This window comes from Nansenia antarctica (genome assembly GCF_963989245.1).
Source record: "Nansenia antarctica genome assembly, chromosome: 8".
Taxonomy (NCBI): Eukaryota; Metazoa; Chordata; class Actinopteri; order Argentiniformes; family Microstomatidae; genus Nansenia; species Nansenia antarctica.
Window position 1 is genome coordinate 25,852,426 of NC_137678.1, and position 17,500 is coordinate 25,869,925.

Here is a 17,500-nt window from a genome sequence, read left to right on the forward strand (position 1 = left end):
TGGATTAAAAGGATACCTGTCACTGAAACATGTTCAGGGTCTAACCTAGTGTGCCAAGAACTATTGATATCATTTGATATAATTGTAATATCAATTAAATTACCCTCTCTGTGCCAAACTTCTGTGCCAAACAATTTAATTCAATTGTACCATTCAAGCCATTTGTGATGTTCTTTCGTTTTATTTTTAGACTGGCCTATCGTCTTTTTTTCGCCTATCGTCTTTTTTTCCCTCACCGGATGTATTGATTTGGAGTTCTGCTGCCCCATGTACGTGAACTCCAACTCCCATGGGACATTTGTTAGTTAGACGTCAGCGCCTACGCATCTCCTTTCACGCGACCAATCACATTTCACACCGCGCTCTGACGTCACTTCCTCTGACCTCCGGTTGTCAGTCTTTCTTTTTCTCCTCTTCGTGACACACATCGGCTTGGCGGCGCCATATTGAAAGACACCAATTATTTCGAATAAACGCCCGAAACATCCAATTCGCCGACATGTTGTACTTGGAGGATTATCTCGAGCGTGAGTATTAATTCCGTACTGTGTATATCTGTCCCTCTGTCCCGTTTTTGTCCCTCAAATACGCGGTGTTTTCGACCCACCGTCGTCGTGTAAACGGGCTGTTAGCCTAGCCACCGTTAGCCTAGCCACCGTTAGCTTGTCACCGTAACCCTGCTTTTCTCCCTCCTCCTTCCTCCTCCTCCCTCTCTGGCAGTGATCGAGCAGCTCCCAATGGACCTCCGCGACAGGTTTACCGAGATGAGGGAGATGGACCTGCAAGTCCAAAGTATGGCTTCCTCTCACAGTCTCACAACACCACACACACACACCGGCATGCATGCGTTTAACAAACACTCCATTCTTATACTACATACCCAGCCACCGCCGTGTCTTGAGATGTCTTACGATGTCTCGAGACACGGTGATGGCTGGGTATGTAGCTATGTGCAGAATATAAACATGCACATTGATATGGTTTGCTGGAAATGAATGTTATTATTTGTGAAAATCCACTGTTTAGATTTGATCATCACAATCAGGGCTCGACATTAACGCCGTTTTACTTGTCCGGAGCAGAGTAAAACTTTCGCCGGGTTTGTTTGCGCGGGAGCACGACGACGCTGCTCCGGACAAGTAAAACGGCGTTAATGTCGAGCCCTGACAATGTACAAACACTTCCATTGTTACGAACGCACTATCTAGCTAGGTGCAGAATAGAAACATGCACATTGATATGGGTATGGTTGCTGGCGATCAATGTTATTGTTTGTTTAGATTTGATCATCACAACAATGTAGTAGCGACAGCGAGCTAACAAACAATGGAACAACTTTTTAGTAACCCCGTTCCCGCGCTAGTAACACAAGTTAAAGCTTGAATCATGATCGTACTGCGATGGGTATGGTTGCTGGCGATCAATGTTATTGTTTGTTTAGATTTGGTCATCACAACAATGTAGTAGCTAACAACAATGGAACAACTTTTTTAGTAACACGAGTTAAAGCATGAATCATGATCGTACTGCCGTCATGTAGGTAAATAGTAATATGCAATAAGATGATGATGCGTTTAACAGGGGTGCAAACTTGTCAACTTTCTGCTAAATTAGCCGTTTTTATCTCAAAATAGGTCATCCGTGTGAATCGTGTAGATCTGCAAAACAAATATTTTCGGGGGGAGGGGGGGCTCTAAGTCTCATCCAAGTCACACGATGCGCGAGTTAACTAATCTCCCTGTCTGCTAAACTTCGCTGCTGTTGAAATAACTTTTAGCTTCAGGCAGCTAGGTACAATCCCAGACAGCGTGGAAAACAGTCACGGTAAACTGTTTTCAAAGTAATTCTGCAGGTGTTAAGGTCAGGGCTGCCGCTACTTACACGTGCATCATTGTTAGACCACCGTCTAGCACCGTTAGTGCTAGCGATATCCATTTAACACCATTAGTGCTAGCGCTAGCGCTCCCATCACCTCCTGTGCTTGTTGTGTAGACGCCATGGACCAGCTGGAGCAGCGGGTGAACGAGTTCTTCGTCAACGCGAAGAAGAACAAGCCGGAGTGGAGGGAGGAGCAGATGGAGTCCATCAAGAAGGTGCGTTCAGAAACTAACCTCAACTTGGGTTCACATGTTCAGAAACTAACCTCAACTTGAGTTCACACATAGTAACGTGGTTACTCGCCTGAAAACATATTAAAACTTCATAAAATGACATGTTAACACTTGTAAAGCCAAAATTACATATTTTAGTTAATGGAGGTTTAAAATGGAGGTTTAAATTCGCTGTTCCCGGCGAAATTCATTCTGGGAGGCATTCAGTATGCATAATGATCAGCTGGTTTTCGGATACTTAACCTACTTTATTATGAATTTAGTAAGCAGTATATACTCATTTAGTATGCAGTATATACTCATTGAGTATGCAGTATGCAGTATATACATGGAAGTTCTGTAATTCAGTCATGTTGTGTGTTTTTCTTATTGAATGAATGTGGTATGTCAAAAGTGAACATGCAGTAAATGGATTGAGGGTGTACTCTTGTTACCGTTCAGAGCAATAATCATTTGACTTGCTTGTGCCTAGAGCAAAAATTGAAATGAGTTGATGCTCATGGTAAATATGCATGCATATTAATATAATAATGCATTAATATGCATGCATGGTAAATAAAAACATCATTTTTATTTTGTTTTAAAAAAGTTAATACATTATTATTATTATTGCAGTAGTGTCTACATCTATACTGACCGCTGTTTCTCTTTCTCTCTCTTTCTGTTTCAGGACTATTACAAGGCGTTGGAAGATGCTGATGAGAAGGTGCAGCTGGCCAATCAGATTTATGATCTGGTGAGTAGACTTGTTGTCCTGGTAACAACTGGGCCCTTGCTACAAATTGTTTATAAGGCCACAGAAAATATAAATTAAAGGTTTATAGCTGGGTCACAGCACACAACATTTGAATTGAGAACTACTGTTGCTATTAGTGAGACAAATTAGACTTTTTATTGACACATAATCTTTTTTTAGGACAATGCCGTATGTGAATGTCACTACGAAAATATACAAAGTACCATGCAGGACCATTACTTTATCTGTTGCGCTACCCCCCATGACCCACTAGGGGGCAGTCACACACTGACAATGATTTGGAAGTCATGAGAACTTTTATATTACGAACATGTTTTTGATATTTCGTGTCTTGATATCGGCTTGGTTTGACAGTGAATGTTGAATAATTGATGTTAATGATGCAGTAAACATGTTTTGTTATTCAGTATGTTGTAGGCCTATTGGTTATTGTTGTTATTATTGATGTATGGTGCAGCTGTGGCGCAGGAGGTAGGGCCGCCGTCTTAATGATTGCAAGATCGCCGGTTCGAGCCCCGGCTTGCCGCATGTCGAAGTGTCCTTGGGCAAGACACTGAACCCCAAATTGCTCCCAATGAACGGGCCGGTGCCATGCATGGTAGCATGACCCCATTGGTGTGTGAATGGGTCAATGAGAGGCCATTGTAAAGCAGAACAAGGCTCTATATAAGTCAGTCCAGTGATGTTGTTGTGTTGTCTTGGTGCTGTTCCAGGTGGACCGCCACCTCAGGAAGCTGGACCAGGAGCTGGCCAAGTTCAAGATGGAGCTGGAGGCCGACAACGCTGGGATCACTGAGATCCTGGAGAGACGTGAGTGACAGCTGTCCATCTCACCCTCACTAACCCCTCCCCTCTACCTCAACCCACCCCCCTGCCCTCTACCTCAACCCCTTCCCCACTACCCCAACCCACCTGCCTCGGTCCTCTCCTGATTGTCAGACTCACTGGTGTCTTTGTTTCCTGTCCCTCTCCCCTGTGAGAGTGGGATGTGATCAGTATTCACGGGGGTGGGGGGGAGCTCTGCTAGGGGGCAGTGTTGGACTGATCACCACCCGGCGGTGCCAGGAGTCTGCTCCTGTAGGCTAGGAATGGTTCTGTAGAGCTGACTGACCTGACTGACCTATCTCTAGATGCTTCAGTTGGCCCACGGGTCGGTATGAACCTCGGTCTTTGGGTCATGGTTCCGGTATGTGTTTTGTGCGTAAGGAGGGAAAAAAATGCTACTATTCATTTACAAACTGTTACTTTCATTTATTTAGCTTATACTTATGGAACTTTAACATTCAGACACATTCCAGAATATGAACTGAAATGGCTCCACAACGCAGATTTGTAGCAATCCGGAGCCTCCTCAAACTGTAGCCATGTTCTCAACTCCGCTCGCCACGAACAAACATTTGAACAAGTTACAGAAGCAAATGCGTTCCAGACAACCTCGAACCTCCGAATTTCAATGGAACGCATCATAAGCCGAAAAACCTACATTCACCAATGCGTATTGATCTGTGGACGGAGAACCGTATCGTTCAATATAAAACCTGAGAACCGTTGCACCCCTACTAGACGGCCTCTCTCTCTCTCTCCCTCAGAAGTCTGACAGTAACATGTGGGACTGGTGACAGGGTATGACAGTGTGACAGAGTCGAGATGTAATCCTCGACGAATCCTTATTCAAACGATGTTTTGCGACGGCTTGAGCCACTGTGGAAGGCTCAGTTTTGACTCCTCTCCTCTCTCTCCTCTGTCATCAGGTTCTCTGGAGATGGACAGCCCCTCTCAGCCAGTCAACAACCACCACGGCCACTCACACACCACGGTGGAGAGTAAGTCCCGGCCCCGTCTTGAAGACAGTGACACTGACACAGCCTAAGTTTTCTGTCATTCCTTTTAATGTGTGGGGGAAATAAGTGGGGGAAATAAGTATACCTTTTTTGGAACCCTTTTCTAACCCTTTTATACTTGTATACTTTCCTGGTTCATTCCACTTTGTTACACACAACTTTGTTTACAACATTTTTATTTATGGACCGTAATGTTTAGATTGTTTGAGTTAATACCCAGTTGGCCCACGGTTCGGTATTTTGGGTCACGGTTTTCGGTACGGTTCGTTTTACATACACATGTATATGTTATGTATAGAATGTTTATATATATGTTTATATATATGTTTATATATATGTTTATATATATGTTTATATATATGTTTATAAATTTGTTTATATATATGTTTATATATATGTTTATAAATTTGTTTATATATATGTTTATATAATTGTTTATATAATTGTATATAAACCAAAAACATTTTAAAATGTCCCCAAAAAAATAAACACTTTTGGAAGTAAAAGGGCACGTTTAGCCTTGACAGCTGGTAGCCCGTAGGGGTGTAAATCACCAGCTTCATCACGATACGATATTATGTCGATTTGTTTGTTTGACGATACAATGTTTGACGATATCACAATGTCAGTCACGATACGATTTCGATTCGATTCAAGATCGATATGACGCGATATCATATGCCAATCTAACACAATTATCAATTGTAATAAGTGGTAATTAACATACAGCTCATTAACATACACACACACACACACAGGTTCAGAGAGACATCCAGTCACACACACACACACGTGTCACACACGTCCATCAGGTCTGATATTGGTCTGACTGGATTCGCCTCGAAGAGTAGATGTTAAAAAATATCTTTGGTGTCCAAAACGGTCAATGTATTCGCCCATTAGACTCCCGTTAGACGCACTCACACAAGCCGAACATTTCCGAAGATCGCCGAACGCGAGAGGAGGAGCCGAGAAGTGGAGCCGAGCCAGTAGACAGTCACACACGGTGAATGCGAACTCATTGCGAACGCGAGTATGTTCACTTCCCTGGTTCAGAGAGATGTTCCAAAATATATATTAAAAGGAATAGACTTACTGTCTCATAAAAAATGAAAAACATTCGTATCTTTTTCAAGTCTCTCTCTCTGCGCGCATAAGATGACGATATAGATCGATGTTTTTACATTGCGTCGATGTAATCAGATCGTTAGTCAATGAATCGAGTATCGTTACACCCCTAGTAGCCCGTATACAAACAGGAGGAAAACAAATTCACACTTCAAACAAACAAATTCACACTACAAAAGTAACATTTTTTAAAAATAATAAAATAGTTTAACTATTTTAAATAAACATATCCTTACTTCAACTATTCAGGATGTAAATGCAACTTCAATTATCATCGATCTATTTATCTATTATGAGGTTCTTATGTAAAAATATAAGCATGTCAATATTCTCTGCAGCAAGGCGAGAGCGGTTTGCAGTGACAATGTCCCCAGCAGTGGAGAAAATTCTCTCACTTGCAACAGACGTTCCCGGGACACAGAGGTGTCTCTGTGCAACATGGGGGAACTTGCACCTGTTTGTCTTCCACCACATGAACGGATCAGCATCAGGGCTTGACATTAAGCTTTTTCAGGTCGGACAAGTGAACTTATATTTTACTTGTCCTAGAGCTCAAGTTACTTGTCCAAATCCAAAGCTTTTGAAAAAGCAATAATATGAATAATAATATATTATACTCTCACCGGCCACTTCACTAGGTACACCTTTTCAACTGCTTGTTAACGCAAATACCTAATCAGCCAATCATGTGGCAGCAACTCAATGCATTTAGGCATGTAGACATGGTCAAGACGATCTGCTGAAGTTCAAACCAGCATCAGAATGGGAAATAAAGGTGATTTAAGTGACTTTGAACCTGGCATGGTTGTTGGTGCCAGACGGGCTGTTGCGTGATATTATAGTGTCAATATGGACCAAAATCTCTGAGGAATGTTTCCAGCACCTTGTTGAATCTATGCCACGAAGAATTAAGGCAGTTCTGAAGGCAAAAGAGGGGGTCCAACCCCAAGGTGTGCCTAATGAAGTGGCCAGTGAGTGTATGTGTATGCAAATAACACATTTGACTACTATTGATTTGATAATGATGTATCCTTAATTTTCAAATGTATTCATTAAACAATATTTTGTAATTATTTAAAAACGTAGGGGTAATCAGTGATTACCCTAACCCAGGGCTGGACTGGGACAAAAATTAGGCCCTGCCATGTGGCTCAGACCGGCCCAACACAATCGGTCCGACACCGCCGATCAACATGCTGGCAGTCTGTTGAATATACCATTTGTAAAAAAAAAAAAAAAAAAAAAAACTAGAGCGGAGTAAGTGACATGGACAGCAAGTGTGAACCAGTGTACTCACTCACTGTTGACGTACTCCACGGTGATGAGACATGGCTGCTGTATCTGTAGTAGGCCTAGCCCCCACAGTCGATCCAGAGAACATATCTGTCAGTTTCTGACATTTTGAGGCATCCTCTGCTAGCTTCTTACTTTTTTTCTCCCTAATTTTCTGGGCACCCCCTTTGACTATCTTATCTACGAACATGACACTGCACTTGGGTTGTCGGCCGAGGGATCAGAGTGGGGGAGGGGGCCGATGGACAGCAGGGCCTAAGCATGTGATTGGGCCAGCCCATGTGTTAGTATAAACGGGGGCCGCCGCTTGATTCAGCGCTAGTTGATGCCGCGCTATTTTGGGCCGTGCTAGTTTGGGGTCGGCCGCACTAGGTTTTTTTTGTTGAAGAGCTTTATCTATTTCAATGTTTACAGTAAGGACCTATTCTTTTTTACTGGACATTTTTATTATGACTTTATTTAACTTGATTGCAGTATGTGCAATATTTAGATGCTGCTCCTGAGCCATAATTAAATAACCTTGTTTGTAGAAAGGTCCTATTTTATTTTCATATTGGAATTGTTCAATTTTTTTTGACACTTGAGAGAAACAAAATGGCAGCTGTTTAAAAAACCCATACATAAATATGTTCCAATTCATATCTTTTAAGTTCTCATCCTTGCATTAGAACAGTTTGATGGCATAAGAGCAGTTAACAGTTTGATGGTATCATGTGGTAATGCTCTCTGAAATTAGCCCATGATAGAAGGTGATAAGACAGATTCATCCAATCACCTGCCAAGTATTTTTTGAAAGTACCTGCCCTTTTCCAAACAGCTTCCAATTAAGCTTTCCTAGATGGTTGTGTGAAACAAACCACCTGAGTCAGGTTAGTAATGCTCCATCACATGTTTTAATCTGAAGCTTGATTTTAAAGCAACCCAACTTTAAAGCAACCCAATGTAAGTTTAGTTCTTTCACTCGTAGCTCGGGCTGTGGGGGTGCTAGAGGAGGGAGCCTCTAAGTCCCCTGATACGACCTTCCTAGCCGGAGATATGGCCACACTTTACAAAAACGTCCTTTGGGTTGCTTTAAAGTTGGGTTGCTTTAAAATCAAGTCGCAAATTAATGTGTAGTGTGTTACTGATGGTAGCCTTTGTTACTTTGGTCCCAGCTCTCTGCAGGTCATTCACCAGGTCCCCCCGTGTGGTTCTGGGATTTTTGCTCACCGTTCTTGTGATCATTTTGACCCCACAGGATGAGATCTTGCGTGGAGCCCCAGATCGAGGGAGATTATCAGTGGTCTTATATGTCTTCCATTTTCTAATAATTGCTCCCACAGTTGATTTCTTCACACCAAGCTGCTTACCTATTGCAGATTCAGTCTTCCCAGCCTGGTGCAGGTCTACAATTGTGTTTCTGGTGTCCTTTGACAGCTCTTTGGTCTTGGCCATAGTGGAGTTTGGAGTGTGACTGTTTGAGGTTGTGGACAGGTGTCTTTTATCCTGATAACGAGTTCAAACAGGTGCCATTAATACAGCTAACAAGTGGAGGACAGAGGAGCAGCAGAGACAAGTACAGGGACACAGGTGAGGTCTAAACAGGTGACAGGGATGAGCACTGGCCACTAGTGCAAGCTGCCCACCGGGGACTGGGATCGTATCCCAGCTCGCCAGATCCGGATATGGCTGGGGCACACACGGGGAGCGGCATATTGGGCGGCCGCTCCCGAGGGCGGTATAGGAGTCAGGCAGGGGATAATTGGATGCTAGGTTGGGTTCAATTAGCTACCAAATTGGGTGAAAAAGGGATAAAATCTGAAAAAACAAAGGTGACAGGGACAGGGACACAGGTGAGGACTAAATCTAGCGTTTTAACAGTGCAGTTAATGTAGAGTTGAGAATAGCTAAATCTGTTATGTTTTGTTTCTAAGGAGATTGAACAATTTTTTGGCCATCCCTGGTCTAGAGTTAACCGTGTGTGTGTGTGTGTGTGTGTGTGTGTCGCAGAGAGGAAATACACCACGCAGCCGGCCCACCACACCACAGAGCACGTCCCAGAGAAGAAGTTCAAGTCTGAAGCGCTGCTCTCCACGCTCACCTCAGACGCCTCCAAGGAGAACACCCCAGGTAGGAACACACACACGAGAACACACACCCTACATACACACCCTTCATACACACATACACACCCATCTTACATACACACACCCATCATACATACACACACACCCATCATACATACACACACACCCATCATACATGCACACACACACACCCTTCATACATACACACACACAGCTCTTTCGTATTTTTTGTTGTTGTGGCAATTACCTCAGCTTGACTGACACTTTTCTTCCTTGCTTTTTCTCATCCTTTCTCCTCCTCTCCCTCTCTCCCTCACCCCCCTCCCTCCCTCCCAGGCTGCCGGACCAACAGCACGTCCTCCTCCTCTAACAGTGCGTACAGTGTGAACTCCTCCCAGCCGCTGGCCTCCTACAACCTCAGCTCCCTGCCGGCCGGGCCCGGGGCGGGGGCCGGGGCCGGGGCCATCACCATGGCTGCTGCTCAGGCCGTCCAGGCCACCGCACAGGTGACACACACATATACACACACACACACACTGACACACACGGACACAATATATATATATACACACACACACACACACATATACACACACACACATATATATACACACACACACACGCATATATATACACGCATATATACACACACATACACATACTGTATATATACACACACACACACACACACACACCTCAATATAGATACCTACCAGTGTCTTCAGCCAGACTGTTGGCCAAATGGTGGCCATTCGTCAATATAATGTCCTGTCTATGCCTCTCCCTCTCTCTCTCTCTCTCCTTCTCTCTCCCCCTCCCTCCCTCCCTCTCTCCCCCTCCCCCCCATCTCCTCTCAGATGAAGGAGGGCAGGAGGACCTCCAGTCTGAAGGCCAGCTACGAGGCCATCAAGAACAGCGACTTCCAGCTGAGCCGGGAGTTCTCTCTGTCCCGCGAGGCGGCCGGCTACACCTCCTCCGCCCTGGCCTCCACCCTCACCCAGACCCTCGCCCCCGCCGCCGCCGCATCAGAGTCCCGCGGAGGACGCAAGACCAAGTAAGACACGCACACACTCACTCACTCACACAGTCAGACACTCACTCACTCACTCACTCACTCACTCACTTACTCAGTCACACAGTCAGACAGACACTCACTCACTCACTCACTCTCAGACTGTCAGACAGAGACACACACACTCACGCAGACACACTCACTCACTCACTCACTCACTCACTCACTTCAGACAGACACACACACACACACTCACTCACTCACTCATGCAGACAGAGGCACTCACTCACTCACTCACTCACTCACTCTCACAGACTGTGAGACAGAGACACACACACACTCTCAGACAGAGACACACACACACACACACACACACACACACACACTCTCAGGCTGTCAGACAAAGACACACACACACACTCAGACTGTCAGACAGAGACACACACACACACACTCAGACTGTCAGACAGAGACACGCACACACACACACTCTCTCAGACTGTCAGACAGACACGCACACACTCTCTCAGACTGTCAGACAGACGCCCACACACTCTCTCAGACAGACACACACTCTCACAGACTGTCAGACACACACGCACATACACAAAACAAGGCACACATGAAGATCCGGTCAAATCTGGTGTTTTCACACCATCTCACGCCATATTAGTGCCACCGTGTTATCCAATATAATCACACAATCACGTCCCCTGTCACTCCCCCGCGCGTCATCGTCTATCTAATCAGCCATTTTCCGGCCAGATGCTGCGTGGCATAGCGGTTTGACGCAGGCTTGAGCCTCCGAGCATGGCACGCTTCTCTACCCAGCACCAACTCATGACGAGCCACAGTGAATAATAATAATACCAATAGCTTTTATTTGTGTAGCACTTTCCCTGCAAACGTTGCAGCTCAAAGTGCTTTAGTAAATCATCTAGCGCAGTGGTTCCCAACCTTTTAGGACTCACCGCCCACTTTCCAGATCTCTCCAGTATTCGCGGCCCACTCAGAAACGCGCACGAGCGCTCAAAACAACGACGTAATTTGACCAAAAACTAGAGGGAGCGTGGCAAAAAAAATAGCGGTTAAACCATTAAAGCCGAGTGGCAATATTTTATATAGCAGGTGATCAAATACCAAGATCGTAAATGTTGTATGTGTTCAATATTTACGACCAAACATCCTTGTGTGTGGGCAACTCCCGACTCCCGACTAGGGTTGCCAGATGGGCTCGGGTTTTTTGGGTGGAATTAGCGGTTTTAGACTGGTTAGGGTGGAAAATGTCGATCCCATCTGGCAACCCTGTTCGCGAGTCCGGGATGGAATGTAGCCAATCAAGAAGCGAGCTGACTTCTTCTTTTCGGATGGAAATATCGGCGCACACCACACACAATACGATCAAGGCTGTTCAATCCAAGATTTTTTATCTTTTTAAAATTAAAACGTTTTTGTAACCAAAAAACGTCAATAAAACCATTTTTTTGCCCATGATTTGGCGGCCCACTTGCAGTACTCTCGCGGACCACCAGTGGGCCCATAGGTTGGGAACCGCTGATCTAGCGCTTGTCTGAACTCTCTCTGTCTCTCTCCCTCTCTCTCTCTCTCCCTCTCCCTCCCTCTCCTCCACAGAGGCAACACAAAGTCTTCCAACCACCAGTCGTCGTCCTCGTCCTCCTCCTCCTCCCTGTCGTCCTGCTCCTCCTCCTCCGCCCTGGCCCAGGAGCTATCCCAGCAGGCCTCGGCCCTGCCAGAGTCTGAGGCCAACAGCCAGGTGGACTGGACCTACGACCCCAACGAGCCCCGCTACTGCATCTGCAACCAGGTACGCCACTCACACAGTCACAGGCACACACACACAGGCACACACATACACACACACACACACACACACACTCACGCTCACACACATACATTCAGTCACAAGCACTCACACACACACACACGCTCTCACACACACACACACGCTCACACACATTCAGCCACAGGCACACATACACACACGCTCACACATACATTCAGTCACAGGCTCACACACACACACTCACTCTCATGTGATCTCATGTGATCTAAAGTGGCTGCGTGTTGTTCCAGGTGTCGTACGGGGAGATGGTGGGATGTGATAACCAAGATGTAAGTATCAGTCCCCAGCTGCTCTTCTGTAGTTACCCTAGGGATGCACCCAGACCTCGTCTTTACAACGTTCTTATATTTGGGTACTTTCTGATACCGAGTACCGTTACAAGTACTTAATAATACCTTTATAGTTCTAACAATGACTTTGAAAAATACGTTTGTAAGCTTTAAAATGATGTCATAGATTGAAATCTGAAAATAGTGGAAGAAGGTATGCTTATTTAAATCTTGGTACACTTCAAACCAAATACCGGAGAAAATCGTTCCGAATCAAAACAGACGCGTTTGCTACCATCACGTTGGTAGCTAGCTGGTAGCTAGCTAGTAGCTAACAAAAAAACATTGTTATGTAACATCTAACTGCATGTTTAGCACATCACAACATGCTGATAGAACATGAACATGCTAAAAACACATAACTAAACATAACTAGATGATCACCCAGTCCTTGCTTTTGAACATGTCCTAAAACGTAAGATTGTTTACAAGCTATGTATCACTATCACTCACCCGAGTACAAAGCAGGAAGGCAGACGATACAGTGAATCAAAAACAAGCTGAATTCACTGACAAATAATAAGTATTTAGTGATCCTTGAAACTGTTTGTTATATTGAGTGGGCTCTTCAACACATAAACGTTTGTAATATACCAAAGAAAGTTTGGGTCAGACCCTGTCACATATTCAGAATTTAGCAGAGCATAGTTTGCAGTCTGCTCTACTTTTGTCGTCATCAAATAAGTGATATAAACAAGTGAGAGCTTGTTTATAAAGCTCTCACTGGCACAGCACCAGAATATCTGAAATACCTTTTGCTAGCATATCAGCCCAATAGAGCTCTCGGGTCTTCTGACGCTGGTTTTCTCTGAGTACCACATGTACAAAAGAAGAGATTTGGTGAGGCTGCATTCTCATTTTATGCACCCAAATTGTGGAATGTACTGCCAATTTACATTAGGGATGCAACCTCAGCAAATATGAAAAACCCATCTTTTTAATATTACCTTAAAAATAATTAAATTATGACTATATAATGATTGGAGCACTTTGAACTGCAGCGTTTGCAGGAAAAGCGCTATACAAATAAAAAGTTATTATAATTATTAGTATTTATCATCATCGCTTATCCTAAAATATCTCCAAGCTGGTGACATCACTCCTCCTCTGCCTACCTGCGACGAGAGGTCACCTTTCGTTGCCGTAAAGTGGTAGTACTTTTACTACCGTGAGTACAAGGAGCACATGAACACGGCATCGGGTACGAGTACTGCTATCGGTATGGGTGCATCCCTACTTCCTGTTCACATGATGAAGGAAATGTTCCAACGCCGTAGACCGGATGGTACCAGTGTGTCAACGGGTGTGTGTGTGTTCCCTGCAGTGCCCCATCGAGTGGTTCCACTACGGCTGCGTGGGCCTGACCGAAGCCCCCAAGGGGAAGTGGTACTGCCCCCAGTGTACAGCTGCCATGAAGAGGAGAGGCAGCAGGCACAAATAGACCACCAGCACCCCCCCACCCCCCACTTCCCTTCTCATCCAGGACCACCCCCCATGCCCCCCACCCCCTCCCTCCTATTCCATTCCACCTCCTTCCTCCTCCTCTTCACCCCCCCCAGTCCCCCCCCCCCCCACCTGTGGTTCATCCTAAACCAGTGTCATACCTGCTGCGGCCACACACACTGCTCACCTGTCTGGTTTGACAGCTGACATAGGGGGGGGACCCAGGGGGGTCAAAGGTTACTGTCCAGGGTCAGACTCCAGGGTCAGAGGTGAATATTTGGAACAAGACAGGAAGAGGAACAGTGAAGAATTCTTGATGACCCCCCCCCCCCCACCTGTCCCTGCCCCCCCCTGACTTTTGAATCTCCCTCCCTACCTCCTCCTCTCCCTCCCCCCTTCCCCATCCTGTACACCAGACATTCCTCGCCTTTCCCCTTGTGACCCGGAAGGCCACACCCCCGCGCCCTCCCCCTTCCAACGCACGGCTGCAGGAGGTGCTCGTTACTGTAGGATATCACAGGGGAAATGACACAGACTGGGAAATGTAGGCCAGTGGGGTGTGACTAATGGACTACAAAACCCACGTTTTGATTTGAACTCTAAAATGAAAATGACATGCAACTTTTGACTTTGATGGGATGTTGTTCTTGATGATGACGATGACGATGATGATGATGGTGATGATGATGATTCGGATGGTGAGAATTGATAGAAACTGATTGCTATAGTTGCTTATGACTAAGCTTCCACCATCGAGTTTGGTAAAGCTGAGTGTTTTCAGAATGTACAGTACAAGAACAAAGTCATAACTGAAGCCTGTATGTGTGAGTGTAAGTGTCTCTCTCTTTCTGTGTGTGTGTGTGTGTGTGTGTGTGTGTGTGTGTGCGTGTGTGTGTGTGCGTGCGTGTGTGTGTCATTCTAGTCATTCTGCACTGAGATGGTGTGTAAAAGTTTCCAGAGATGTAGAAAAAAAATCCAATAAAATGATCAAGTTCTTTTGGTATTTCTGACTTCTTCTGTCTCTCTCCTGTCCACTCCTCTCAGGGACAAATCAGAGGCTGTTCAAGGTCTGCTATATGACACCACCTAATCCCTGTGCGTTCATTGAACTGGATTTGTTTTGAGCCGGTGACGGGACCACGCGACCAATACTGACCACTGAGCGAAAAAAGTGAAGGGTAGAAATGTATGTTGCAGATGAGATAAGCATAACCACTTTAGTCATTATGTGAGTTTGTGAACACCATGAAAACTGGCTTACACCGACCTTTTAGTATGTTTGTTTGGTTTTTTTAAACAAAAAAGCACTTAACAACATTTGTTTTAAAGAGGAAGAAAAAGACCCTTGCCTTGGTCTTTTGGCAAACGTTTCTATGCAATTAGAAACTGCCTGTTGTTTTTACCGCCACGAGCAACTTTTAGTATTCAAGCGCATCAAAAACGAAGTTGCGCTACAACGACTTCTCTCTACATAATGCACAGGGGTGTCTTGTGAGCCACAAATAGCAGAGAGAGCTCCAGTGTTTCACCAGACGCAGGAATGAGGGGGTCTGGTATCTCTACCCCCTACCGAGAAGGCATGTGTGCCAATTTAGACCGCTCCGTGTGTCGCGTGGAATCCGTTACTCAAGAGAACGTTCCCAAACGTCGACAGGCTTTCCACAATCAAAACCTTATTTTCCTCTTTCCCCAGAGGGAAGGTTCACTTAAGAAAAGCAGTAGCCCTGTGTGTGTGTGTGTGTGTGTGTGAGAGAGAGAGGGTTATCCAGCGGTCTGGAGGGAAAGGAAGTCACTGTTTACTTTTTTTTTCTTGGAATAAGGCAAACCAGGTGGACTCACCCCCCCCCTTTGCGCATGGCCAGCGTTCAGTTTACGGTGGGAACCTCTCTTTTAGTTCTCTCTCATCAGACGCCTTGTTCGGCAATAGTTCAGAGCAGTCTGTGTTATTTTTTTAACTAGTAGTTTGGCTTTGTGTTTCAGTGTGTTATGCGCCTGATTCTGTTGTGGATAGCAGGAGTTTTCTGACAGCGCGCAAGAGCGGAGTACTGCCCCATGATCTGATCGCGCAGACAGTCATGAGGTTCTGCTGCTCCTAGAGTGTTTTTAATCAACTGTACGAGAGGGGCATTCCTCCCCGAGGAGAGGAAAACAACGTCCCTGCTCTCTCGGAACGGACGGAGTATCCTGGGATGTGATATTCGCTTTGTGGCGCACTTTGTTTGGAGGCGACTTTCACAGATTGTTTTAGCCTATACGGAATAACGGAAAGAAGGTTTCCCCCCCCCGTTGTTCTGCATTCCCGATTGTGCCGAATCGCAACTCTAAGCCTATCGATTTGCCTTATTGACTGGGACACCTCCGGCTGAATTCCAAAGTTAAAAATGCTTTCTGGTTGTGGATTCCTTAAGTGCGTGTTTTTGACAGACATCCCCGTCGCGCAGCCTTTCGGCGGGCTGGGAGAGCGTCCCGTGAGCTTAGAATGAGATGGTTCTATCTCCGTTTAGGGCAGTTCAGAGACATTGAGCTTCAAAGTTTTCACGTTCCATTATGTTTTGTGAGATGGAACCTTTGTATTTTATGAATTAACTAACTCAAAAATGTCAACATTTAAAAAAAAATAACACCACACAGGCATTAATAAACACCTAATGGATCAGATTATGTAAAAAAAAAAAAAAATACTCAATTTTGACCAAAATGGAGATAGAAGCTTCTAATTCTAACGTCACGCAGCGGTGCGGTGAGCGGTCTGAGTGGGATGCGGAGACCGAGTGAACCTCATCCCTCATGGTATCACGCCTCTTGTCTACTTCGGCCAACAAAGTTGGGAGTGAAACGGGGATGTTCTGCGGGCGCCTCTGGACCGGGCTGCGCCGCAGGTATCGCTCTGGTCCGTTAGTGCTTCTGGGGGTGGCGGTATGTCTCTTCTACCAGACCCTGATGGTGGCACGGAGTCGCTTTAAATCATCCGGACAGACCTCTGTTTCTGATGAACGCAACAGGTCGACGGTGACCGGCGGCGGTGCGAGTCAGCCCTTTGACGAGCTGCTCCTGAACAACCCCGAGCGACTGATTACCGCCCTGGAGGAGTTACAGAGAGAAAGAGATGTAAGTTATTATCTCCATGTCTTAAGTGAGTGTGACATGAATGAATGAATGGTCTTTATTGTCATTGATATAGTACAGGTACCAAACAACGAAATTTGGGAGGGGGGGCTCCCCTGGTGCTAGGAAAAAAATACTAAAAAACAAGAAGGGAAAAGAGCTGGTTTACATAAATAAAGGCTATGTACACTATCCACTATACTATTATACTGTACAAATAAAACACTGTGCTGTACTCTATGCTATGCTATACCTATTCTAACATTTCCTATTCTCTGAACCTTATGTACCCGAGGGTTGTCATATTGCACATAGTGTTATTGCACATTCATAAGTGAGTGCATGAGTGCATGTCTTCAGGTTAGGTCTTAAGACGACTTAAGACATCTTGACAGATGTGGGTTAATTAAGACATCTTAAGTCATCTCAAGACAATGTGATGGCTGGGGTATGTAGGCTTCTATCTTTATTCTCGTCAACCGCCTTTAAATGTTTTAAATGAACTCGCGGGGATGCTGTGCGTGGAACTCTTAGTGGAATAGCCCCGTGTC

The 17,500-nt window shown here is 45.2% G+C and overlaps 2 protein-coding genes across 2 annotated transcripts in view; both read left to right on the forward strand.

The window, feature by feature from the left end:
• The first annotated feature begins 435 nt into the window (after positions 1 to 435).
• On the forward strand, positions 436 to 14,804 carry ing3 (inhibitor of growth family, member 3). Its single transcript, XM_080537510.1, has 12 exons — positions 436 to 527; positions 721 to 792; positions 1,993 to 2,093; positions 2,782 to 2,847; positions 3,582 to 3,678; positions 4,620 to 4,691; positions 9,120 to 9,239; positions 9,533 to 9,702; positions 10,054 to 10,250; positions 11,841 to 12,033; positions 12,303 to 12,341; positions 13,726 to 14,804. Exons 1-12 carry the CDS (start codon positions 500 to 502, stop codon positions 13,840 to 13,842), a joined length of 1,272 nt encoding a protein of 423 aa, XP_080393636.1. The 5' UTR covers positions 436 to 499; the 3' UTR covers positions 13,843 to 14,804.
• A 1,827-nt stretch (positions 14,805 to 16,631) lies between these two features.
• The window catches only part of cped1 (cadherin-like and PC-esterase domain containing 1), a gene marked incomplete at both ends in the record, with an annotated part of 95,557 nt that continues 94,688 nt past the window's right edge, over positions 16,632 to 17,500 (forward strand). Inside the window, one exon of the mRNA XM_080538232.1 lies at positions 16,632 to 16,952. Within this exon, the coding sequence (XP_080394358.1) occupies positions 16,632 to 16,952 (321 nt within the window). The remainder of the gene's footprint in view (positions 16,953 to 17,500) is intronic.

What these genes read in the sequence shown, in the direction of transcription:
- ing3 (XM_080537510.1), top strand. Translation starts at nt 500, where the DNA reads ATGTTGTACTTGGAGGATTATCTCGAGC. An exon ending in AGATGGAGTCCATCAAGAAG is followed by an intron (nt 2,094 to 2,781) that starts GTGCGTTCAGAA and finishes TTTCTGTTTCAG; the next exon opens with GACTATTACAAGGCGTTGGA. An exon ending in CCAATCAGATTTATGATCTG is followed by an intron (nt 2,848 to 3,581) that starts GTGAGTAGACTT and finishes GTGCTGTTCCAG; the next exon opens with GTGGACCGCCACCTCAGGAA.